The sequence below is a fragment of the Varanus komodoensis genome, unplaced genomic scaffold, assembly GCF_004798865.1.
Source record: "Varanus komodoensis strain SLA01 unplaced genomic scaffold, ASM479886v1 scaffold7_1, whole genome shotgun sequence".
NCBI lineage: Eukaryota > Metazoa > Chordata > Lepidosauria > Squamata > Varanidae > Varanus > Varanus komodoensis.
The window spans coordinates 2,576,708-2,602,854 of NW_025336479.1; the positions used below are offsets into that span (position 1 = coordinate 2,576,708).

The 26,147-nt window shown below is 46.4% G+C and overlaps 1 protein-coding gene across 2 annotated transcripts in view; it reads right to left on the reverse strand.

Annotated features, from left to right (window-relative positions):
• Positions 1 to 15,994: 15,994 nt before the first annotated feature.
• RNF157 (ring finger protein 157) overlaps positions 15,995 to 26,147 on the reverse strand; it is an 85,431-nt gene continuing 75,278 nt past the window's right edge. Inside the window, exons 19-20 of one of the 2 annotated variants that reach the window (XM_044453803.1) lie at positions 22,185 to 22,225; positions 17,135 to 17,295 (exon numbers count right to left, since the gene is read on the reverse strand). In XM_044453803.1, the coding sequence (XP_044309738.1) occupies positions 22,185 to 22,225 (41 nt within the window). In that variant the 3' untranslated portion in view covers positions 17,135 to 17,295. Of the gene's footprint in view, positions 17,296 to 22,184; positions 22,226 to 26,147 lie in introns of both variants that reach the window. The other variant, XM_044453804.1, reaches the window with a different exon arrangement.

Here is a 26,147-nt window from a genome sequence, read left to right on the forward strand (position 1 = left end):
TCAGGAATTGTAGAAGAGCAGAAAGGGGGTAGAAGGGCAAGGGCAAGGGGAAAGAGTCCTGCAACAATAACATGAAGAAGGTCAAGGCTTCTAACAACTGGGCAGCCGTCAAACAAACACTTGAGCAGGTTGTTTTCTAGCCAAATACTAAAAGCGCAGAAGCTCAAAATAGCCCGGATGTAACTCCAGAGAACTGAGTCACACCTGGAGCCACTTCTCAAAATCCTCCTCTTTTTTGGAGGCAGTGGTAGTAAGATGGGTGGAATTCACCAAAAAAAAAATTTTTCCCTCTTTTGTGGCAAGATATTTCTCAAAAAGAATCTAAGTAGCTTTGTCACTCTTGAAATATCATTAGAATCCTGAGGGAAACATGCCAATTAAATGAAAAGTAGTACTTTCTTCTGGGCAATACCAATTTCTTCACTTTCATAAATGCCAGTTACAAAGCTGATGACCTTCAACCCATGATGGATCAATCTGGGTGATACAGACAGTGCAGCGCTGTCAGCAGAGAGAGGAATATCAATAGCAAAGGCTACTGTCTTGCACACTCTTGCTTGGGAGTAAGCCCCATTAAGCCTCACAGAACTTACTCCTGAATAGACATGGACAGAATTGTGCTGTGAAGACTAGACATGTTAAATATATGCCTGCTTCTTTTTGCCTTCAGAATTCAGAGAGTGGATCCTTAATATCTTTCCAGAATGCTAGGGACTTCCAAACCTACCCTTCCCTAGTGATAATCATTTAGTAAAAATGGAAAGTCTTTCTCCAGCATTTGAACTGCATTTAAGGCAGTCAGTACCCCAATAGCCCAGTGGAATTTACGGGGGTATACCATGTTTTAGCGTTCAGTTTAGGCTTATAGATCAGATTGTAAATTTATACCTAGGCTGATTTAAAAGACTTAATGAGCTTGGTTGATCTAGCTCACTCGTGTTTCCCCTCTCTCTTCGTGTGTGTGTGTGTGTGTGTGTGTGTGTGTGTGAAGTAATTTGGATTGGGGATTTGATAAAAGATAGTGGCCAAGAACCAAGCCTTAAACACCCCACATTAGAAAGTGAAGATTCATGCGAATCATCTTAAACCAAATCCTACACGCATTACACAGAAATTCCCGGCTGCCGTGGGTAGTTTCCCCATTCCCTCTTCACCGAAAGCTTGCCTATTATATACGTTGACTGATCCTGGGACAGTCCCACGTTAAGGCTTGGTGCCATAGAAGAATCGTGTGCGCCGGGCTGGGGAATATCGCCTTCCCGAAATAATAAGGCGAAGAAGAAATAGTACTAAACTCCCCTCTCCTCTCTGACCTGCGAAATCAGTAATTCCGTTGATCTTACCTGATCCCACGGAGAAATCTCACTGCTGCCAAATGTTTACAACTAAACGGGGACTGTTCGTGGGGTGGGGAAAAAGAAGGGGAAGGGGGGTCGATTTCGACTGCTCTCCCGTTGGATAAATTATTACGCCCCTCGCTGCCAGAGCCCTTTTATTCCAGAGCCGCTGTGATTTGTAAGCAACAGAATGACTGTCAATAAGTAGCTGCTCCAAAAGGCTTCTGTGGGTGCTATGGAGACGCTCCGCCTCCATAAACAGCTTCCGCCCTTCCCATTGGCCCTCGGATCTCCATGGAGAGCGCAATCACTTGACAGTTTTTTTCTTTTCCTTTCTTTCTCCCTCCGCAGTTCTGCTCCTTTGCGCAAACTTTGTTTGGTCGCCCATCAATCTGCCCCCCCCCCGCCCGCAGCCTCTTCCTCCTCCTCCTTTTGCCACCAGTTAATTTTTAATTACGGATCGGAGGCGGGGGAGCCCAGCAAAACGTGGCTTTTCCAGCTATCTAACGTTACACAAATGCCGCTCTCGCTGTATGTATGCGCGCGCGCGCGTTGCGCGGAGGAAAGCTCCTCCACCTTACTCTGCCTTGCTCGGGGAGGCCGGTTGGTATGTGGCAGCTGCGCCGAGGGGGGCGCTTGGGAATTATTGCTGTGAGTTTCATTAAGACAAATTAAAGTCCACTTGAAACAGCTCCCAGATGCCCTTTCTTCTCCGCGATGTTAAAGGGGTGGAGGAGGAGGGGGCGGAGGGACTCCTCGGCCAGGAACAAACAGCCCAGCAACCAGAAAGATCCATGCCTTGGAAAGAAAAGGGAGCGCGTCCGAGCGCCTGCTCTTTCCTTTCCTGGCCCTCTTTTAACCAGCCGTTTGCCGGGCCTGGTCCTGTCTGCAATGGGCTGATGCTGCCCCCACCCCTTTCGCCTACTTCTGCGCCCGTGTGCGCGTATCGTATACACACAAAACATCCACCGGGAGTATTTCTGCTCTGCAGTTGTATTTAGGAGAAGACAAGGAACAGCCAAGGGGTGCGGGGAGAGGAGGAGGGGGGAGGCATTCATGTGCAAAGGTCTTGGCTCTTGAACTTTTGTCATCGCTCATTAATAGTTAGCCTTTCATGCTGCTACGAGTCGGGGACCAAACGCATCCCACGCGTAGCTGCGGCGGCCTTTGCACCAGGGATGGGGTTGGGAGGGCGCTCAGCCCCGGCTCGTCCTTACCTGTGGTGTTCCGAAGCTGCCTTCATCTGACCTTTGGGTAACCCGGCGTAATTTGATCGAAGGGTGGAAGAAAAAAGAGGTGGGGGGAAGGGCAGACCCTCGATCAGAGAGGCTGGTGGATCTCGCCTCCCCTCTCTTTTAATTAAGAGGCTACAGTCGCAGAGCTGTCTAAGAGGCTCCTAGACTCCCCCCTTGCTCTCAGCCACTCCCCCGCCATAACTGAAAAGGATACGAGCTAATTATTACATTTTTAATCGGCCTTTCCTTCAGCTGCATGGCTTACATGGCTCCCTGCCATTTTATCCTCACAAGAAACCTGTGAGGTAGGCATGGCCAAGCGATAGAGAGGGGTCTTGCAGTCCCCACGGACGCTCCGGGGCGCCTCTTGCGAGGCTGTCTTCTCCCCCGACCTCTCTCTCGCACACGCGCTGGCCTCAGCACCTGCAGGACTTGCACATGGAAGCCGGCACCTACCTCCTCCGGGCGAGCTGATGCTCCCAGGTGGGCGCTGACATGGAGCGCCTTTGCACTGCTTCGCCGTGCAGAACTGGACTGTGATGACATCGCGGCACCTGGCTGGTGGCGTTCAAATGTCTCTGTTAATCAGTCACTCCCCTGCAGTCTTTGAAAACTGTCTGCACTGGGTGAGGGGAAAGAATAATGGATATGCGGAACAACTTTCTTAAACTCATTGTTTGCTTTTGACCACCACAAAGGCCTCTTTATGGCTGAGAGAAGAAAATCCAACGTGTCGCAAGCGTTGGAGGGCTGGATGGGGACTCAGGAGATGTGGTTCTAATCCCCACTCCGCTGTGAAGCTCACTGGGTGACTTTGGACCTGTCCCTGACTCTCTGCCTAACTTACCTCACAGGGTTGTTGTTGTTGTGAGGATAATAACATGGTGAGGGAGAGCGCCTTGGGCTCTTTAGAGGGAAAACCTGAAAAGGAATGTAACAAATGAAAAAAAATGCTGCTTTGGATCGGGGCAGTGTGGTATGGTGGTTACTATGTTAGACTGTGGCTGGGAAAAACCAGTCTCAAATCTCAGCCAGTCAGCAGGCTGACTTAATCTCATAGGGTAGCATAAGGCAGGACTGGGAAGACTCAAGTACATTACCCTGAGCTCCTTGGAGGAAAGGGAAAATACACATATAAAAAAACAACTGTGGGAAAAATTCATGCACATGGTGGGCATGTCATGAGTGGAGCCAGCTGGAGCCGGGGATCAGACTAGACAACCCGGGAGGCCCCTTCTGACTCGCTGTGTTTCTATGTTCCCTCACCAACATTACTTTGTGCGTACACACAACAACCTCTGCACTCAGATAGCTTGACAGTTATATACAGCTAACCTTTCAAAACATCAGGCAATGGCTTGGTTCTGGGGGAGGCTGGTGACACTTATTCTGACCTCTATAGGAGCGAGCTGCAGTACTTCAGCGTGGCACTATGGGGTGGAGTTTAGCACCATGGATAGCTCCTATAAAGCTCAAAATAAAAACGGCAATGGATGCAGAGGCTGACTGACCTAGGAGTCACCAGCCTCCCCTGGAGCCCACCCAGTAAGCTGCCATCTGAATGCAGAGCAGTTTCTGCAGGGTAGAGAAATCTAAGGAGATCTGCTCCTCCTCTGTTGTAATCTATGCACAGTCATGTGTAAGAATATTAGTTTAACTTGTTGTATATAAAATATATAAAGACACACACTGCATGTTGTTGTTGCTGGGTGCTGTCAAGATGTCTCTTGCTTACAGCAGCCTGGTGAATGAGTTCCCCACTGCCCTTGACAGCCCTGCTCAGCTCTTGGGATTTCCAGGCTGTGGCTTCCTTTATGGAGTCAACCCACCTCATAGCTCGTCTTCCTTTCCTTTTATTGCTTGCAACTTTCCCTAGCTAGCATGATTGTTCTCTCCAGTGAGCCTTGCCTTCTCGAGACGGGCCCAAATATGACAGCTTCTGTTTCATCATTTTTGCTCTCATTGCCAAGTCTGGCTATATTTGTTCTAGGGCCCAGTTGTTTGTCTTTCCAGGGCTGTTCCCAAGGCTCTCCTCCAGCACCATGTTTTGGATGCATCATTTTCTTCCCGTGAGCTTTCTTCACTGTCCAGCTTTCTCATGCATGCATAGTGATCAGTGTGGATGATCTTGGCCTTGGTCTCCAGTGAAATGGCCTTACACTTGATGATCTTTTTGATGTCTTTCATTGCTGTCCTGCATATTGAATATGCATCTATTAAAACGGTTATATTATAATCTTGCACTAGTAAACTGTTAGACTTTGTTTCATTATATTTCATGGTTTTCTATTTTTCATTTTGTGCTTAGTGTGTTCCGATTGCTCAAAAGTCACAATAAAATTTGACACAATAGAAATGTCAAAGCCCATTGTTTCCATCCTAACATTTTCTTCACTGTTTCCGGTCCTTGTTAGAGATTGAGTTGTTCCGAGAGACTCAGCTAGGTAAAAACCAACCAGACTTGCAATTGAATCTTGCTCCAACCAAGCTGAGAGGGCAGCATCGTTTGGCACCAGAGAGCACCAGGAAAGCTCAGGGGCTGCAGAGCAGGCTTCGTGTGCTGTCCTCACCACCTTTCCATTCTCCTGCATTTGGTGCCTGAAGTGTCTGCCTCATTCTAATGCCCAGTGTTAGAGTTGCCCACATCCTGCCCTCTAATATATGTTCAAGTGTGCCGTACTTTTGCCATACACTTCTTCACACAGTGCACAGTTCAGCTACGGAATTTACTACCAAGAGATGCCATGAGGGCTATCGGCTTCGATGGCTGTAAAAAGGGGCTAGAAAGATTGGTGGAGAGAAGGCTGTTGGTGGCTCCTAGCCCTGATGGCTCTAGGCTACCCACCCTCCCTCCATTCAGAGGCAAGCAGCTTCTCTGTGTACCAGCTGCAGAAAAGCAAGCAAGAGAGTACCAGCCGTTGCCCCCTGTCCCTCTTGTGGGCTTCTTGCAGCTGGTAAACAGCAGGCAGCTGTTGGTTGCTGGGTCAGCAGAAGGCTGGACTAGCCCTTGGGGGAGGGGAAGCTTTGGACTGATTCCTGAGATCTCCCCTTATGTAAAACTGAAGCACTCTTGGCAACCAGCACAGAGTCACGAAGGCTCAGCCGTCAAGCCTTAGGCAGAGCAAGGCAGCCGCCTCAGGTGGGCCTGCTGGGAGTGCCCTGCAGCAGCAAGTGCTGGAGAACAGAGCCCATCTTGGCTATCTTGCCCCGGCCCCTAGCCGTTTGCACCACCCTGGAGGTGAAGTGCAGGGTGAGTGGGCTGTGCCCCTTGGGGGAGAGGGGGCAACAGCACCTCCTGCACCTCTCCCTGACCATAAAAAGGGGGTTCCGGTGGGAAAATTCCTACTGCGGTGAGCCTCTGGCCCTCCTGGGGCTTCCCTTCTAGACGGTGCTGGGGATGATGGCACTTACTTCAGAAAAGTGGGAAGCCACCCCTCTGCTCCTGAAGTCCTCCCCTGGCAGTGCCACTGGCCAGAGCACCCTCCATCTCAGCTGCAAACCAAGGACAGGCCCCTGGGCGCTTGCAGAGGTGCCCTTCTCCCCTCCATGCTTTTAAAAAAACCCGGCAGCCAGGATCACTTTAAAGCTGGCACTTTCTTTTCCCGTGAGTGCCTCTGAGGCACACATGGGCGCAAGGACATTTGTAGGGAATGGAGATGGTGGGTGGACGCTGGGGATCTCTGCCAAGCAACAGCAGAGGGAAAAGAAGACGGTTCCTTGCAGGAGGAAGGCAGGCAGGACAGCAATGCAATAATACCAGTGCTAGCTGCCTGGTAAGCTGGGGCGGGGGGGCCCTCAGGAAGGCTCGGGAGCCAAGAGCTCATTGGTAAGCCAGCTGGTGGAGGGGCGTCTGGGAAACAGGTGGGCAGGAGCAGCGGGAAGCAAGCAGGGGCTAGCTGGGAGCAAGCTGGAGGCGGGGGCAGGGTGGTGTACTTTGGGGGCTGCGTGTGTGAAACAGGAGAAAGGATGGGGGGATTTTGAAGAGAGTCTGAAAAGGAGTGAGTGGTAGTTTGTGTGCTTGCACTGAGAAGATGCAAGATGAGTGTGTGTGGGGGGGTGGGGGGTGGGGATCATGATCCAGAGCATGACAAAAATGGGGAAATGAGTTGCCTGGAAGGGCCAGGGTAGGAATAGAGTTTGACTTCTGCAAAATATATTTCTGTTGCCACTGAAAACTGTGGGCTCAAAGGAGTTTTGTATACTGGGGTCAGAGCCCACCTCTGCCTTGCACTCACCTACGCTGGGCAGGCTACTTACCCTTTGTGATTAGCCCTGCTGCCCACGGTGGCCAGTGTGGTTTTTCATATTGCCAGGTGTGCCCTTGGGCCCCTTGACATGAATCAGGTGCTCGGATCCGGGGGTGTCTGGCTGCCCTTGTGTCCTTAGCAGAGGGGCAACCCTACTCCCAGGTGCAGAGCCAGAACACTCCGCCTGGCATTCTGTGGGCCAGGTGCCATCCGTGGGCAGGAGCACATGCCCTGACACTGTCAGGTCCCCCTGATGTTCTTGCAGTCAAGGAAGGGGCTTTGCTTGCCATCTTCTCCTCCGTCTGGGGAGAGCAAATGACAGGGAAAGTGCACTTGACCGGTGCTTGCGGGGAGTCCTGCAAACAGCAGCTGAGTAAGCTGCTTCGCCTCATTTCCGAGTCTTGTTCTCCACACCAGCCACCCTCAACAGCCAAAGCTTGGGTGTGTGCATATGTGAGTTTTGTCTCAAGAAGTCTCCACATTTTGGCAAGAGAATTCAATGTAGAACTTACATACCAAACTACATTTTTGATACTCCCTGTCTGATGTGGGTCATGGGGGAGGAGAGAAACTTGGCATAAAATTACTCACCTTGGCAGAATGATGCTGAAATTGTGCATGGTTATGTAGTGACAAAAGTTTAAGTCTATGTATTTTTTTTAAAACAGTCCCCCTCACATTTGAATATTGAAAGTATTAGCCTAATAAACACGATGAATGCATGTGAAAGAGTAGCCCCCCTGCCTCTCCCCCATTCTTTACCCGATTGTTTTCTGCTGTATGGAGATAATAGGGCCAGTGTTGCTGAAGAAGAATCAACACGGCTTCTGCCAAAGTAATTTCTGTCTCACATTTTAGAGCTTTTTGGAGAGTGTCAACAAACTTGTAGATCGGAGTGATACACAGAGTTGGACTTTCAAAGTGTTTTGACAAAATTCTTCTTTGAAGACTCCTGAGCAAACTTAGCAGCCATGAAATAAAAGTATGGATGCCAGAAAGAAGAGAGCAGGAATGAATGGGCAGTTCTTGCAACAGAGGGCTGGAAACAGTGTGGTGCCCCCACGGATCTGGACTGGGCCTGGCGCTTCACAAAGAATCCTGAACTAGCAGTGTGAAGTGAGCTTGGCAGATTAGCTGAGAACACCAAGCTCTTGGGTTAAAAACTAAAACGGGGCAATGAAGAGCTCTCTTATAACGGGACAAGTGGGCATTAAAATGGTAAATGGAAATTGCTTGTAAGCCAGGGTAAAGTGGTCCACACTGGGGGCAACCCAACTTGGGCCTGAGCTGCCAAGTGACTGACGAGCAGAGGCTCAAGGCAGCCCCGTCCAGTGTGATCAACGCACAGGGTCAGGGGCTCTGCAGGCTTGCGAGCAGGGATGCTCCAGCTCTATCTGGAGATGCCGGCGACTGAACCCAGGACATTCGGAGTGCAGAAGGCATCTTCTGCTGGGCTGCAGCCCCGCTCCTGGAGTTGGAGTAACTAGCTCAGCTGAGATCTTGCCAGGCCGTGTGGCCCCTGTGGAAAAGGTAAATCGCATATTGCTAAATATTAGGAAAGGAGCACAAATGTAAAGCACATAAAAATGCTTTACATGACAAACTAGGGAAATCACTAGCCTGGACAACTTTAGGGGAGGGTACAACTTTAGTGGTGGCGGGGGGGTGGAGATGAATTCATGAAGGGTAAGGCTGTCAGTGGCTGCTAGTCATCATGGCTACTTATTACCTCAACTATCAAAGACAACAGCTGGAGCACTTGGGTGGAAGGGGTCTTGCTTGTGGGCTCCCCACAGACCTCTGGTTGGCTGTTGTTGCCTTTTGGTCTGATCCAGTACAGCACCATGTACACATTGAAATTAATTCACCTATGAATATGGCTATTTCATAAGCTGTCACTAAGAGCAGTTAGGCAGATGGGTTTGGCTGAGGGATTATTTGATATCGTTAAAATTTGGGCCACCTCTTCTCATATAAACTTCTTCAGCTCAATATTGCCAGCTAGGAGCCTGCCCTAAATTCCATCCTATAGGGAAGGCTCCTCTCTGCCATAGCAGAGCCTTTTCTGTTGCAGCCCCAGTACTATGGGACTCCTTTACATATGAGACTTGTAGTACACTCCTTTCCAAAGCCTGTTCCTTTCCCTCTGTTCCAGTGATCTTTGGAAAGTACATTTGCTTCTGTAGCCCATATTTTATAGCTATTCTGTTCTGCTCATTTTTGGGGTGGTGGGTCTTTTTTGAAATAAATTGTTTTGTATTTTAGATGTGCAAACCTCTGTGATGTATTTTATGAAGAGCTATATAAAATAATTGTAAGTAATGTAGGCTAGTTGGACCATTTTCCTCATTAATCTTGCATCTTTTACAGTTCTCACTATATTTTGGAAAGTGTCTTAGTAACAAGGATGGAAAAAATGAAATAAAAGCGACATGTTTGGAATTCACAGTGCTCAGTTCCAGCACCCTTTGCCCCAGTCTTAGCAAAGATATGCAATGTGTGTGAAGAACTGTTGTTTCAAGGTTCTCTGGTCTAGACAGGGCACAGGGAAAAGGGTTGGATGTGCCCTGAGCGGAATTCAGTGGCCAAAATCGTGCCAACAATTGAGATGCCATTGATTTTGGAAGTATTGGAAGAATGAAGGTACTTTGCATGAACAGGGCTTTGAATCATACAGGGGAAAGGCCAATGGCTAGTAATTAAACGTGTACAGTTTGAATCGGAAATGCAGCAGTAATGTTGGATGGGTGGGGGTGAAAAAGAAGGCACAGTCATTCTGCATTCTTATTTTTATGCTATTCTTTTCACTCTAAATAACTCTCTTCCCAGCATCACAGCTCTGAAAGGATATGGCTTGGGCAGCAGTTCAACTTTAAAACTGAATTTGTGAAATGCAGTTTTGCAAAAAGCCCAAGGCTGACACTCCAAGTTCTACAACTGCTGATTTAAAGAACACAGAGACCACCTTAAGTTTGGTGGCAAGATTAAATCTCGGGGGGGGCGGGGAGGCTTTTCAGTTCCTGCAGATGTTCACGGCCCAAATTTTGTGACCTAGAATCCAGCATTGACAGAATTCTCTCTCGCCCACACATGCACCTCATCTCTTTCAAATGCTTCTCATTCAAATAACTGCTCCTTCTTGTGTAAGACGCAGGTCTTTTTCTCTGGAGTAATAGGCTGTGTTTGGCTCTTGCATGCCATCTTCTGATTTTAAAGCCTCACTACATCTCCCTACTAATTGACCAGTGCCCATGGCTGTTGTCAGAAATGATACCAAAAATAGTTCTGGATTTGCATATTTTTCTATTTAGTTCTGGAAGATACAAAGATCAGAATGAAATATCATCATTTTTTAGACATGGTTTTTCTTTGGCCAGAAAGGATCCAAAAACTGTATGCACCATTTCTACCATTTCCGTGATAGTAACCCTGTATTTTGGAGGTACTGTCACTGAAAGCATGCATGGCTGGCATGTGAAGTCAAATGGGCCTTAGGAAGTCTGAGCAACAACAAAGCTAGTATTCCAGCTGAGCTATTCAAAATCCTAAAAGATGATGCAGTTAAAGTGCTACACTCAATATGCCAGCAAATTTGGAAAACTCAGCAGTGGCCACAGGATTGGAAAAGGTCAGTTTACATTCCGATCCCAAAGAAGGGCAATGGCAAAGAATGTTCAAACTACCATACAATTGTGCTCATTTCACATGCTTGCAAGGTTATGCTCAAAATCGTACAAGCTAGGCTCCAGCAGTATGTGGACCGAGAACTACCAGAAGTACAGGCAGGATTTCGAAGAGGGAGAGGAACTAGAGATCAAATTGCCAACATACGCTGGATCATGGAGAAAGCTAGGGAGTTCCAGAAAAACATCTACTTCTGTTTCATTGACTATGCTAAAGCCTTTGATTGTGTGGATCACAACAAATTGTGGCAAGTTCTTAAAGAGATGGGAGTACCAGACCATCTTATTTGTCTCTTGAGAAACCGATATGCGGGTCAAGAAGCAACAGTGAGAACTGGACACAGAACCACTGATTGGTTCAAAATTGAGCAAGGAGTTCGGTAAGGCTGTATACTGTCGCCCTGCCTATTTAAACTTATATGCAGAGCACATCATGAGAAAGGTGGGGCTATTAGATGAATCACAAGTTGAAATTAAGATTGCTAGGAGAAATATCAACAACCTCAGATATGCAGATAATACCACTCTAATGACAGAAAGTGAAGAGGAACTAAAGAGCCTCTTGATGCAGGTGAAGGAGGAGAGTGCAAAAGTTGGCTTGAAACTCAACATCAGGAAAACTAAGATCATGGCATCTGGTCCTATCACTTCCTGGCAAATAGATGGGGAAGAAATGGAGGTAGTGACAGATTTTATTTTCCTGGGCTCCAAGATCACCGCAGATGGGGACTGCAGCCAAGAAATTAAAAGACACTTGCTCCTGGGGAGGAAAGCTATGGCAAATCTAGACAGCATAGTAAAAAGCAGAGACATCACCCTGCTGACAAAAGTACCTATAGTCAAGGCTATGGTTTTCCCAGTTGCAATGTATGGCTGTGAAAGTTGGACCATACGGAAGACTGAGCACTGAAGAATTGAGGCCTTTGAATTGTGGTGCTGGAGGAGACTCCTGCGAGTCCCTTGGACTGCAAGATCAAACCAGTCTTAGAGGAGATCAACCCTGACTGCTCTTTAGAAGGCCAGATAGTGAAGATGAAACCCAAATACTTTGGCCACCTAATGAGAAGGAAGGGCTTCCTGGAGAAGAGTCCAATGCTGGGAACAATAGATGGCAAAAGAAGAAGGGTGGACGGCAGAGGATGAGGTGGCTAGATGGAGTCACTGAAGCAGTTGGTGTGAGCTTTAGTGGACTCCGGGAGATGGTGGACAGGAGAGCCTGGATGAATATAGTCCATGGGGTTGCAATGGGTCAGACACGACTTCACTAAAAACAATAAACCATCCCAAGAAACTTGTGTAGGGCCCACTGAGTTACGCAAGTCAAAATACAAGTATAAGAACATGCATTGTCAGAAATCCTACTTGAATGCAAGGATTTAGCCATTGCACTTATTGGCTGAATGGAGGCAATCTGATCTTATGCTCTCCCAGGTCTCTCTGCTGTTGCCGGTGCCCCTGGCTACTGCTCACTTGCTTCATTTTCTACTTTTGTGCTTGATACAACTGCACAAAGATTAGTGCAAGTTCAGCCCCACTGTGGTATTTCAGTATTTGGACACTGAGAATTTGCAGCTGCATATTTGTGGATTAGGTTTTAATGGAGCTATTTCAGGAAGTCTGCAACCTTATAGTACACCCCTAATATTTCCTAGGTTGTCAGATACTCCTAATGAAGTAGTCAGCCACCATTTCCTATAGCCTATGCAAACATTAAAAAAACCCAACAGGACTGTGAACATTATTTAAAACGGAATTATCTTTTATACATGGTTTTTATCTGACCTACCATGTAAACTTTTCCTGGACCACCAATGCTGTCACACTTTCCCTGAATGACCTAGTAGTAAGCAGTTTCTTACAGAGTGCTCCCCACTTAGGGTACGTGATATAGCCATTCTAAAAGGAAGCAGGTGAAAGGAACACACCAGCCGTGCCCTCAGGAACATTCGAACACACCCCGAACCCAAAAGCTGCTGCCAAGCCTCTTTCAGCAGGGCAGTGGTCCATGTGCAGCCCCCCAAGAGGGATGGCATGGCTGCTACTAGGTTTCCTTTTGAAAGCACCACGGCTGCTGCGCCACCACATTCCCAGCTGCCCTGCTGGGAAACAAGCGCACTCATGACTTTCCGGCAGAATCGACCATGGTATCCTTCTGGATAGGCTAGCGGGATTAGGGGTCAGAGGCACTGCTTTGCAGTGGTTCCGCTCCTACCTCAATGGCCGATTCCAGAAGGTGGTGCTGGGGGACTGTGGCTCTGCACCATGGCAGCTATGCCATGGAGTACCGCAGGGGTCCATCTTGTCCCCCTTGCTATTCAACATCTACATGAAACCGCTGGGAGAGGTCATCAGGAGGTGTGGGCTGTGGAATCATCAGTACACTGATACCCAGCTCTACCTCTTGTTTTCAACCAATCCACGTGAGGCAGTGGCTGTGCTGAACCGGTGCCTGGCCGAGGTAATGGGCTGGATGCGGGCCAATAAACTGAAGCTCAATCCAGACAAGACAGAGGTCCTGTTGGTAGGTGGGTCGGGCTTCGGGGAAGGTGAATTGAACCTAGTCCTGAATGGGGTTGCAATCCCTCTTAGGGACAAGGTCCACAGCTTGGGAGTGCTCCTCGACCAAGAGCTTTCACTGGAAGCTCAGGTGACAGCGGTGGCGAGGAGCACTTTCAGCTTCGGCTGATCCATCAGCTGCGCCTCTACCTGGAGAATGACTGCCTGGCAACAGTGACTTGAAGACTTGACTTCTGTAACACACTCTACATGGGGCTGCCCTTGAAGATGGTCCGGATATTTCAATTGGTTCAAAATAGAACTGCCAGGCTGTTGACAGGGACTGGGCGTTATGTTCACATGACTCCAGTTCCCCGTCAGCTTCACTGTCTTCCCATTGAAGCCCGGGCCCAATTCAAGGTGTTGGTGATGACCTATAAAGCCCTTAACGGCTTGGGTCCTGGTTACCTGGAGCGCTTACATCCATATATGCCCGCCCGCCCCTTGAGATCAGTGGGAGAGGCCCTTCTCCGGGAACCCTCCGTGAAGGAAATTAGGAGGGTAGGTACTCAGAGGAGGGCTTTCTCTGCGGTGGCGCCCAATCTATGGAATGCGCTCCCCAGAAAGGTCCGCCTGGTGCTGTCGCTATTTGTTTTTCGGCGCCAGGCAAAGACCTTTTTATTCAAACGTTATTTTAATTGTTAATATTATTTATTTTATTCTTTGGACAGGGTGACTTAATTTATACTGTTATATCATTTTATATTTATTTATGATTGTGAGCCGCTCCGAGGCTTCGGCGAATGGGGCAGCATAGAAGTTCCCTAAAATCACCAGGAATCTAGCCAAGTGGCCACTTCCAGGGCAACGGCAGAGGGCATGGCCCAGGGAAGGTTCTGGGGGGCTTGCAGTGCATCCTGTGATGGAAGGCAGGGAACAGTGCATCCCCCCAGCCCACCGAAGTTACCATCCCATCTGAGCCGGTGCCCCTCCGAATGCAGGAGTGACCCACTGCAGCCCCTCCCAAGCAGAATTACACAGTTTGAACGTAAGACCATTTCCCCCAGGAAACACACAGAGAGACGATGCCAGCCGGCAACTTTCTGTCCCTTGTAAACAGCTTTATTCACTCTTTTAAAGAGTCATGCAGTCATAAATACATATTGCATCATTGCCATTGAGGTGTAGACAAGTGTGTCCAGGGGCTCCGTGTCCCCGTTGTGGCGTTTGCCTGTCAGAACAGAGCCTGACAGCAGTCCTGAGTGGGGCTCAGACGGCTTCCCTGCTCCAATGGCCTGCTTGACAAGAAGATATTCTAGATGGGTACCGTTTTGCATCTGGTGATTTCTGCTTATGCAAAAAGGAAAGCTCTTGGAAGCATGACACTTGGCCTTTGCTGCAGGCTGGGAAAAGGGATACAGGAAGAAATATTTTCTATGACCTCCTTGGAAGTATTTCCTCAGACCCTCAGAAAGAGTCCCTGAAGCTCCAGTCTGCATTGCCAATTTTACAATCTTTTGAGCAATTCCTGGAACATTAAGAAACATCTCATGTTTCGAGGAGCTATTTGTGAGTAGAAGAGTAAAATGCACACGTGCTGCCTTGGCCAGTCCCACTATCCTTGCCAACCCTTCCCTCACTCTCATGTCTCATCACAAACAATGTTCTATCTGGAGAAGCTATGGACATGCTGCTTGTTAAAAATGGTGAGGTCAAGTTGAGAAAATGCACTTTATCCTAAAATAGGTTTTTTCCCCACAGAATACTGCAAGAGGAAAGCTCAAGTAGCTACATCTCATGGGCTACAGGCTCATGAACCTCACCAAATCGTATGCAGTGTCCTGAGACCCTCAGCCATTTCTAGAGACTCCATGTTGAAGGCTCCTTAGTGTGATCGTTAGCAAGTTGAAGGATGTACCCAAGGTCTCTGGTTGTTTTTACCAGGATGCCCAGAGTCCGCTACCATAAGGCTGAAGTCACCTAAAAGTTGTCTCACAGTAGGAGGTATGCACATTTATTCCTCTGCCTTTGTAAACAGGTTGTGCAGAAAAACCACTCCAGAGGGTAGGATAAAATAAATACACATGGAAAGTGAGCCCTCTTTCAAATAATGTTCAGTTTGTAAACATCACTGATGCTCTGCAGCCAACTTAAGAGTCTGACATTTTCACCCATCCTTCCTTCTGTTCCACTCTTCAGGGGAAAGTGTAAAGGGAAATGTAGTCTGAGAGATTTTCATGTGGAGACAGTGCACACAATTGTTCTAGTTTGACCACACAAAGCAAGGTGTGACTGGAGCACCTGAGAGGATCTGAGTTTTGCCCTGGGAGACAGGAGCCAATTTATGCAGAACAAGTTAGGATGCAAGCTACCTCTTTCTTTGGAGGACAAAATAAGACTACACAGAGCTTCGGAAGTTAACTTTGTACTCCCAGTGAAGACTTACCTTGCTGGCTATTATATCCCCTAATCTTGTTAAGGATGAACTAGAAGCAAGGATGCAGGCTAAAATGGAACTCTTTGCCACCACCATTATGCGATCATTGAGTAAATCCTCACTGAATTAGCACTTAGCAGCATGGATATAGATTATTGCTCAGCTATTGCGCTACATTTGTTCTACAGCAGGATAGGACTAAGACTAGAAACCATGCCACTGATAAGAGGAAAACAGCCAGTCCTGGTTTTTGTTTGTTTTTTAAAAGAAGGCCATCTAACCTTACATGACTAGGTGGCTTTCCCAGCTTCCACATTCCCCATAGATGCAATTACTCAAATGCCATTTATGTTCATGGTTCCTGAAGTCTATTAACAAATGTCATGTATCAACAATGGCAGAATTTGCCCTTTTCAGTGCAGATTCTCAACAGCATTCTCTGAGATATGGGGGGTGGGGGTGGATGACAATGCAGCACGAGAGAAAGTGAGAGTCAGATGCAACAGGCTGCTTCCAACCAAAGACAAAGCAGCCCTTCTGGAACTCATGTCAGGATGGCTGGGAATCGCTGCTTCAAAATGATTTCTACACACTTACCACCAAGGAAACCATCTTAACCATTAAACAAATGCATAACCCAGTATGTCCATTTTATCCATGTAGTTGGAGTCCACACTTTAAGTAATGCCATGCAGAGAGTTCAAGAGACAATGCCTTACTTAAAAAACAAAACAAACTTCACAAATATTGCACTTAGCAATGCTCCTGTGACTTGCTACTTGGGCCTCTTCTTTTCTCGGCTACACCTTCATGCATAGTTAACTTCAGGTCTCGTTTCACTCATGACAGTATCACAAATTCATAGGAATGCATGTGGTGAGTGTGTATGAGTGAATTCTCCCTTTTGTATTTGCTCTGTTGACTGGACAGATACCTCGTCCCCATGCCAAGGCGGAACTGCTAAAAGCCCCTTCGTTTAAAATGAAGATTCTTTGCACTGTTTCACCTCTATGAGCTGGTGTTGTGGTCTGTAATTCAGGACAGCCCAGGTCTTGCAGAACCCTACAAAATGGACCCCACGTCTCCCACAATGGGCCCCTAGTCACAGTCTGGAATCTTTTATCCAGGGAAGTTTGAAAGACGGTTCAAAGACTATAGAGAGGAGCTGAGGTGTTGAAAGGAATGACAATCTCTTTTCTTCTGCTACCAGGTGTGCTGCAGACATCAGGTGGTGTCAGATATCCTGTTTTCCACTATGTGGATGGAAAAAGGAGCTGTGACAATGTAGAGGTTTGCAGTGCGGATTTATCTCCTACCGGCATTACAGTTTTACAGCCACACACTGCAACAGAGGAAGCAGGATGAATGTCATTGCTACTAAAGGGAGGCTGGTGTGATGGCGATCGCCAAACAAGGCTTTGGCTACACCATAAAGTGTCAGTAAACGAAAAGGAATGCTGCGCTGGCAAGACAAAGGACGCACATTTATAGAGGCAACGGCCATCAAATCCAGCTCAAGTCATTCAGCCGCTAGTACTGCAAGTTCAGACTGAATGCTATATGGGGCGTTTGGAACAATCACTAAGAATGCTAGGAGGTGTGTGTGGAGTGAGAGAGAGAAAGAGAGAGATTGATTCCCAAAACTGATATTGCCCACAGCTTCCCTGCTCTTTGCTCCTTATAGTGTTTTAGGGAAAATATGTTTAGTGCCCCTCCAAACCAAGTGACATCATCGAGGACACAGGGGTCCTAGCATGCACTGCACGTCTTCATCATACTCCAGGTCAATGTTGCAGGTAGAGAAGTGGTGCCTCAGGGTCTGGCTGTGATTCAGGGAATTGTCAGCTGATGTCTGGATACCTATGGGAAGAAAAGCATGAATAATACTGTTGGCAAGAGTTCAGTGGGCCACAGGAGCTGGTATACCAGTGCCAGGGATGGAAAAACAAGATTTGTTCTTTAAATCTCAGCCGATGATAGATCTAGTACAGTACATGGTCTTCCAAAACATGTTCTTAATAATGACTAACAACTAGGTTGCAGCTTTTATAGAATTTGCTTTAGGTTTCCAAGGAACCCTAAGTTCATTCTGTGACACTGGCATTTATTACAAGGTATACCCAAAGTTCAGTAAAATAATTTTTAAAAGATGCCTTGACATTTTACTACCTATAAAATAACACAGCCACGAAGCATTGCCATATATTTTCTTCTACCACTTGAATCATTAATCTAAAAATGAAGGGCAGCCCATCAAGCCTTCACATCCTCCAGGTGCTCATGAAAGCGTGTATAGCCCTGGCAATGTAAAACAGCTGCTGCAAGCACCTTTGCTACTGCTTGGGCAGTTTACCCAGTTTATATGGGCTGGTGGCCATCCATACGATGTAAATTTGGAATCTGTTAATATTTCAAACAACAACAGTCACGTCTGTAAGTGCACAAGATAGTTGTGCACAGACATTTTTTGTATTAGGCCCCTTCCTGGTTAACTTTGGCCTCAGTCCTGCTGTGACCTTTTGGAGATCTGACCAAGTCCGTGTGTTTGGTTGGTAGTTTTGACTAAAGAAATGCCCACACAGGTTCTCATCCAGGAAGGCTGACAAAGAGTTCCTCGAGCTGTAAAGCCAGGAACATGAACGTAGCAACAATCACTATCTGAGCCAGAGCAGTGTTCAGCAATAGCAGATGAACAAGACTTGGGAAGCTGGTAATAGAAGAGGGCAATTTTAAGGGAAGACACAATTCCCTATCATCCATCTACGACTTGCATCTTAGGATCAAGTAACAGGCAGCTGACTTCTCCCCACTTCTTTCTTAGTCTAAAGCAAATGTACACGCTTTGCAATCTGGTTCAGTACACCCAATCCCAGTGGGGAGAGGAGTTTTAAATCTATCCCATATGGCTTTTCTGAAAATTGACCCAGCCTCAATTAGGAGCTTTTGGGGGTGGGGGGGGGGGGGGGGGGGGTTGGTCAGCAGCCGGGGTGCCCTTTTTTTTTTCAAAACCCCTGCTCTGGGGGGGGGGGGGCGGATTCTGAAAAGCAGTGATGGTGTGGTTTGAACCATCCTGACTTGGGTGCAATGACCCCAATTTAGAGTGGAAGTTCAAATGCTTACTGGAGAGTATGAAAGGAAGAGAGGGTCTACTCCATGCCGTGTATTTAAGGTACCATCAAGTTTGACCCAGAAGTTTGAAATTCTCAAGGCATGAAGTCAGCTCCTCTTAGCATTGTGAGCATCTTATTTGTGTTCTCATCTTTTTATTTACTATTTCTTTGATGTAGAGAGTAGATCTCTTATTTGACTCCATTAGAATACACAGACACGAACTGCCACAGGATATAAGCCATGGGATTTTCATTTAGTACAGGAAGCAACTAAGCATGTTTTTCATCTGCATTAATTTGGCTCCAAGGCATTATATAATATTTTGGCCCAGAAGGCATTATATTTTGAGTACAAAGAAAGCTGAAACACCATTTGCATGCCAGCAGCATAGTTATATGCTAAATGAGGCAATTAGTTCCTTTAAAAAGAACTCTTGGTCTCATTAGGAATTCACTGCAGTACAGAGAGAATGTGACCATTATTTATCAGGCAAATACTCAGCCATAGATTTATCCCTCCTGCTCTAGTCTTGGCCTTTGAAGTACGGGAACACTACTTTTATTTAGGAACGGGTCTTGGCATAAACACAAAATTGTGATACAATTATCACAACTGGGAAGAATGCAGGCTCGAAAGATGACTGAGAAATGCATTTGATAGTAAAAGAAATACATAAGCATCACAAGGAGCAAAGGGTCAACCTTTTGCAGGAAACCTTTTAGTGGTCACGTATATTTAGGTGAGTTAGAAACATTAGGTCCAGACAGAAATTCTCTTCCTCTTTTGCAAAGAAAAAGGTTGTATGGACATTTAGTGATCAAAATGGCAGAAGCCCAAGACAAAAAAAAAAAAGGGGGGGGGGATAAACTATAAACACCAAATGGTTAGGGGCTGAGAAAGGAGGAAGCTACGAACATAATGAAATATTACGGATTTAATTGGCTAGGACAAATCTCTAGAGATGTGGAGAACATGGAAAAGACTACTGTGGGAAGGAGAGAATGAGGAAGGCCCATCCTGCTATGTCATGGGTGCAATGACAACCCTGGATCCAGCCCTGTTTCGTCTTGTATTAACAAGGTAATACTGCTATCCCTTAACATCACCTTGAATAATTCTCATGGCATTGGTCTGCCGTTGTTTTGTGGATGTCGTCTCACAAGCAACGTGGCCCAAACAGCCACACTGTGTCTGGAAAGGTGAGTTAGTAAAGATGTACCACAACTCGAACAACGTGCACTTCTAAGTTCTTGCTGAAACTCTGTGTCGAAAAGCATAAGGGAGTGTATGCCTTCTATGAACAGACATACCACCTCCCAGAATTGATAAAGTGGTGATCCTCCTCCAAGTCATCAAAACAACACCCTGTCACTTATTGATTGGCTATGGAGAGCTCTAAGTGTCCTTTACAAGATAGATTGCGAATTCCACCAATTGTCTTAACTCCTCTCCTTAGTTAAGCAGGTTCACAAAAAGCTGGAAATGGGTGTTTTTCCTAGGACGACCCTGCTCTTTAATGAGTGTGAGCAAAGGCTCTTACTGCCACAGAGCCCCTTAACTCAGCAAGTCTCCTGTGTGTTCCTTTTCTAAGCAACATCAGCAAAAGCCCAGCTAAGAAGCCTGGGTTTCTGAAGCTTCTGATGGACTAACTCCCCATTCTAGGCTCTCCAACCCCACAAACTTCAGGTGATGATTCTACAGATCTCGCTGGGATAAACTTAGCCTGACTGATCCTGGACTCCCATTTTGAGCCCTCTTTTTCTTCATTCTCGCTTTGAGGGAATTCCAACAGTAAAACCTTGGAGACACCAAGGAACAACTCTTCTTTTTAAACTTATTTTCTGGTTTAGCCTGACATTTCTTTGTCTTCCTTGTGTTTCGGACAGAGCATAAGGTAGAAAATGTACAATGCACCCTCTCCTTTTTGACAGCTTCTGATTCTCACTGCCATTTCCCTCCCAGCCTAGGAGTTGAAAGTGGAAAGATTGCAGCCCTCGCAATTTCACCCCCATCTCCTTTCATCTCTGGGTCAGCTTTCAATAGTTAACCTTTAATTTGCCCCTCTGTGATACTATCTCAATAAAACTCCATTTCTGGAAAAAAGTTCTTCTCTCATAGATTCATAGGATAGTAGAATTGGAAGGGGTCAGGGGGTCATTGGGTCCAACCTCCTGTTCAGTGCAGGACACTGAGTTAAACCATCCCTCTCGGGGGCTTGTCCAGCTGCATCTTGAATGCCTCCAGTGTGGGAGAGCTCACAACCACCCAGGGTAATTGGTTCCATTGTCATTCTGCTCTAACAGTCGGAAAATTTTCCTGATATCTAGCTGGAATCTGGCTTCCTGTAACTTGAGCCTGTTATTCCATGTCCTGCATACTGGGATGATTGAGACGAGATCCTGGCCTTCTTCTTTGTGAGAGTCTTTCAAATACTTGACTGAAGTATCTGATCCTGCCTAATCTTGGAAGCTAAGCAGGGTCAGGCCAGGTTGAAATCTGGATGGGTGACTTGAATCCTGCATTGAGCAGGCAGTTGGACCCAATGGCCTGCTAGGCCCCTTCCGACTCCATGATTCTATGATCTCCCTTCAGTCTTCTCTCTTCCAGGCTAAACATGCCCAGTTCTCTCAATCTTTCCTCACAGGGCTTTGTTTCCAGTCTCAGAATCATCGTTGTTGCCCTTCTCTGAACCCTTTACAGCTTATTGGCATCTTAAACTGTGGTGGCCAGAACTGAACACAGGTCTCCAGATGAGGCCTAACCAGTGTGGCGTAAAGGGAAACTAGGACTTCATGCGATTTGGATACTTCTACTAATGCAGCCTAAAACTTTCTTCCCAAGTACCATACATGAGCACTCCACAAACCTGACCAAAACAACCCCATGCCATACACATTGTGCTCCTTGTACTGGGAAAACCTGCTCCTTTCTGGGACAGCTTTACTGGACAGAAAGCAGTGGGCCCACTGACAGGATAGAGCCAGGCTTGCAATTAAAAATACTGTTCTCAACACATCTGAGCTCACCTCCCCCCACTTCCCCATTATTTGTGTTTTGGAAGTGCTTATTCCCTGAATCCGCAGCTGTATATAGCGGACGTGTCTCCCCAGTAAGCATGGAAACAAGTAAGTGGCTGGAAAGCTGCAAAGAGGTACCATGATCTAGCTGAGCAAGAGTCCTTAGACAAACCTTCCCCACCTTGGTACCCTTCAGATTGCTGGACCACAACTCTTTTAACTCTCACCCTGAATGGCCATTGGCTAGAAACAAAGGGACCTGTAGTCCAACACATCTGGAAGGCACCAGCTTGAGGAAGGCTACCTTTGACTTACCCTGCTCTACTGGTTTGTGGTTCACCAACATAAATACAAATAATACATCTCTGGATTTTCTGAGAGGCACTTCTCCCGGCACAAGAAAGGCCTCTCCTACTTGGGCTTCTGTGTAGGTGCTGAAAAGAATTACTTGACTGTGCCAAAAAAAAAAAAAAAAAAAGATCATTCCTTCTTCAAAAAAGATGGGTTGCTATGTTCACCCAGGGAGGCCTTAAAAAGAAATATAATACTGCAAAATGAATGCTACATTTGTATTTATTTGTAAAGAAGAGTGAACAACAGAGGACTTCATGTATCTCATACCTATTCCTCAATGCTTATGGGGCAGGACTCCGGAACTGCAGCTGTTCAGTAGAGAAGACCAGAGGCAAATGGTGAACAAGAGAGAAGACAGACAACACAAATGCATATGCTTGCAATGTAGAGAAAAAGAAACACAAGGACAAAAAGGACAAAATGAGCAATATTTTCTACAGTGTATTTCAGTGCCACCCTAGAAGTTGCAGCTGTTTGGAGTCATGCTCTAAGCCACCAGGTATGTGAAAAGATTCTGAAACAGGAAATGTGGCCCTGTTTCTTGTGTGAATACTGACTTATCGATATAACAATCCTATAAAGGGAGCTGCTAACTGATCATATCAGAATCCACATGACATGCAGCCAAAAGTAGAGACACAGTATTCTGAGTGGACTTGACTAACTTTGTTTTGGTTTAAGCGTCAGTTAGAGTGTAAGGCTGATCAACAGATCTGGTGCCTACCTATAGGCCAAATGTCAGATTTATCAACACACTTACATGAAATGCCATAAAGTGTTACCATGGGGTTTATATCAATGTTAATTGTAATGCAAACCTCAAATATGAAGATTCGGAATTTAAAATTACTAAGCATACCTTTCAGACAAAAGCCAAAAACCAATGAAAGTGGAAGCTAACTTGTGCCATACACTGACCTTCATGTTTAAACATCAAGACAATTAAGCATGTCTTTAAAAATTCACAGTGAAGCAATGGCTAATGGGATGGTCTAGTCATAATCAGAAAGCGCACAGTAGCTTCTAAATCCAACAGAAATCCTAACCACCATGTCAGAGTGACTTCTAACCAGAGAGCTATGTGAAGACCCTCAGAGACTTACAGCTTGGAGACATCATTCTAGCAAAGCAAAATGCTGGAAGACACTCACATTTCTGTGAACGAAGTGCTACTTGGCCCCGTGACATTAAAATTGCCTACTAGCCAAAACACAGCCCCTTGAGATGGACCAGATTGGTCAGAACCGATTACGTGTGGCCATCGAGCCAATCCCATTTCACCACTCTGCAGACTGGCACATCTCTTGGGGCCCCATTCATGCCACTTTTTCTTCTCTAGGGCACCAAACATGCCCCCATTGTTTCACGTGCGAGTGGTGCGTGCAAGCAGGCGCACTCCTCTACCCTGCTCCCAAATACATGCATGTGAGTGGGTGGTGGGAATGAGTGTGCTCCAGGAAGAGAAACCTGGCAAGAAAGACAATCTTGACTAGTGGACAGAATTTCTGTGTGTTTAGTTTTCCTGCATGTGCACCTGAGACAGAAACAGACCTTATCGTACTACCTCTCCTTCTCATTTAATTGGCACCAGGCCTTTCTACCCAAAGGCAACTCAGAGTGGAAAACTCACAGGTGGAAGACATCTTGCAGGTAAACCATCTGTTCTCCTGAATGAATGAATACCTGTCATGTTCATTAGCTGTCTTACTTACCTTTGTACCAATTCACCCTTTCAAAGAAGAAAAAGAAAAAAGTGCCTCCAGAGACTCAAAACAAAGGAAGCTGAGACAGGATGGGATTACCCCTCAGATAATCTAAAATAGTGTACCTAGAGGAAGTTAATTAATAAGAGTTCAAACTTTGGAGTGAAGAAAATGGAGTGTGAGGGAAACTAGAGGACAACTTCAGAAATGCACCTCTGCCCTTAAATCAGCCGTACAGAGTATCCATCTACCCATAGGCCAAAGGGCCTGGGGGCACATGCACCTGTGGACCGGCAGCTCAGGAGTCCATCCCTGCTGTGCTCCACATACAGCTTCTGTGCCGCAGAGGGAAGTACATGCTCCATCTTGATTGTGTGCAAAGCAAAAGCACAGGCTTGCCCAAGAATGCACTGCAGCCAGGGTGTGTGAGCATTTTCGCCTGCTTTGCATATCTACGTACACTGCAGCTTGTGGCAGATCTGCAAAAGGTTCCTGCAAGCAGCAAAACCAATGGGCACATAAGCCTGAGAAAATAAAGCCACATTGTGCGACCGCACATTCATCATCCAATTTATTCCACGGGGCTCGTCATGTCCAATGGCCCTCCAATAAATGCTGCAGGAGGCAGTGGGGAAAGCTCCCTGCGAGTGTGCAGATGCAGCTGGGACGGGGTCGGGTGAGGGTGAGGGTCCATCCATCCAGTGCCACTCCTTGTACTGGTCTTATTTCAAACTTGCTCCACAACCAAGTGCACAAAGGAACGGGTTTCCCTGTAACACTTCCAGAGAAACAGGCTTCACCTCCACAGTTTAGTGAGGAAACAGGAAGCATAAGATATTTAACTTAAACTAATTTAGTTGGCCAGTAATGAGATGATTGTTAACAATTGCCAGTTCTCGCTGAATGTGAATTACATATGAGGAAGCGAAGAAAAAGCTGATGCCAATTCAGTTCTTGTAGTCTCTGCGGGCAGAAAGCACACGCAGGCTCAAATGTGCCCTTACCATTTTTGTAGATTTTTTTGCTTCCTGAAAAGGTATGACATCCAGTGTTAGGAATACTTCTCAGCAGTGCATTTTTCTTTATAGTCTTACTATGGCAGAGGATGTCAAGCTATGAATTCCTTTCCTTGCCTGCCTGAAATACTAAAACTGATCTGCTTGCAATTCCACTGGTGTTGGGCTGTACAAAATATGCTTTACTGCACAGTATATTGCGCATGAGTAACTGTCATTTTACCTCTTCTTTTGGTAGATTCAGCAGAACTCTTCTGGAACCCATTAGAATCTTTGGGATGCTGATCTGCTGTTCCAAGGGCTCAGTTTGGGAAACAGTAATCTAGGATCCCCATTGCATCCATACTGGTGGCTTTGTTAGATAAGAAGGGGCAGGTAGCATGAATCTTTGCTCCAGTTCTATGGCTGTTAAGCTTCTAGTAGCCCCTTGACGATCTCTGGAAAAAAATCTTCCGAAGATTTATTCATCTGTCCTCCAGTGGTAGCCAACCTGTCTCAAGGGCTGCGTGGAAAATAGTACTAAATATGAACAACTGATCCTTATCTGCTCAACTGAGGCAGAATTATGAACAGTTCCCAGTTGGAAAGTTCACAATCAGAGGGGTCATGGATATGCAGTACGTTGTGCTTAACAAGGCTCCTGGTAGGATTTTGCCCAGCAATTGGCGTTTACACAGACACATATTGCTCAGAGGTACTAATGTGACAAGGACAGAATACGATGCACTATTTTCACCTCGTAGCTTCCAATGACCTTGCATGCAGCTGTGTTTAAATGATTCCTGCCCCAGAAGAAAGATGCCGTTTGTTGCCATTGTTAGAGGGTCTCTTATCTGCTGGCGCATATGCTGTTGCACAGCAAAGCTTGGATTAACTGTAGTATTTCCCAAGTGGAATAAATTATAGAAAGGGGCAGGTTGACAGTAGAAGAAGAGGGTGAAGCTCGCTAGCATCTATGTAAGAAAGCAGGAGGAGATTAAGAAAACTTTCCCCTCCAGGAGCAGTCAACTAGACCAACCAAAAGAATTCTTACAGGCATTTCACATTTACAGCCTTCAAGCATGGAGGAAGGTGAAGGAAGCAAGGGATGGGCTGCTGTGGTTTTACAAAATGGCGGGAAATTTACTGACATGTAAGGCAGGGTCTGATGCATCTACATTTTGACAGTTGGGACCATACCCAGAGGATTTGGGCCACATTTAAGTCCTGTTGAAATCGGTGGAAGTTAAGCTCACGTGAGCCTTGTACAACAAAAGTCAGGCATGCCAAAATGTCTCTAGACAGCACCCGAAGTTGCAATCTGCTGAGGACTGTTGTGGCACCAGCCCCATGCATTTCAATGGGACTGGCATGGGATTTTGAGCATGGTTTCCAATCAGAGCCAACATTGGTTTAGAGTTCCTCAGTCCTAGACCCATAATTCCACTTATTGTATCTGTAAAGAATGATTCTATTTTGCCCACACTTCCGTTTCTTCCAGACCCATGAAAGGCCAGTCAGTAAGATTTTCA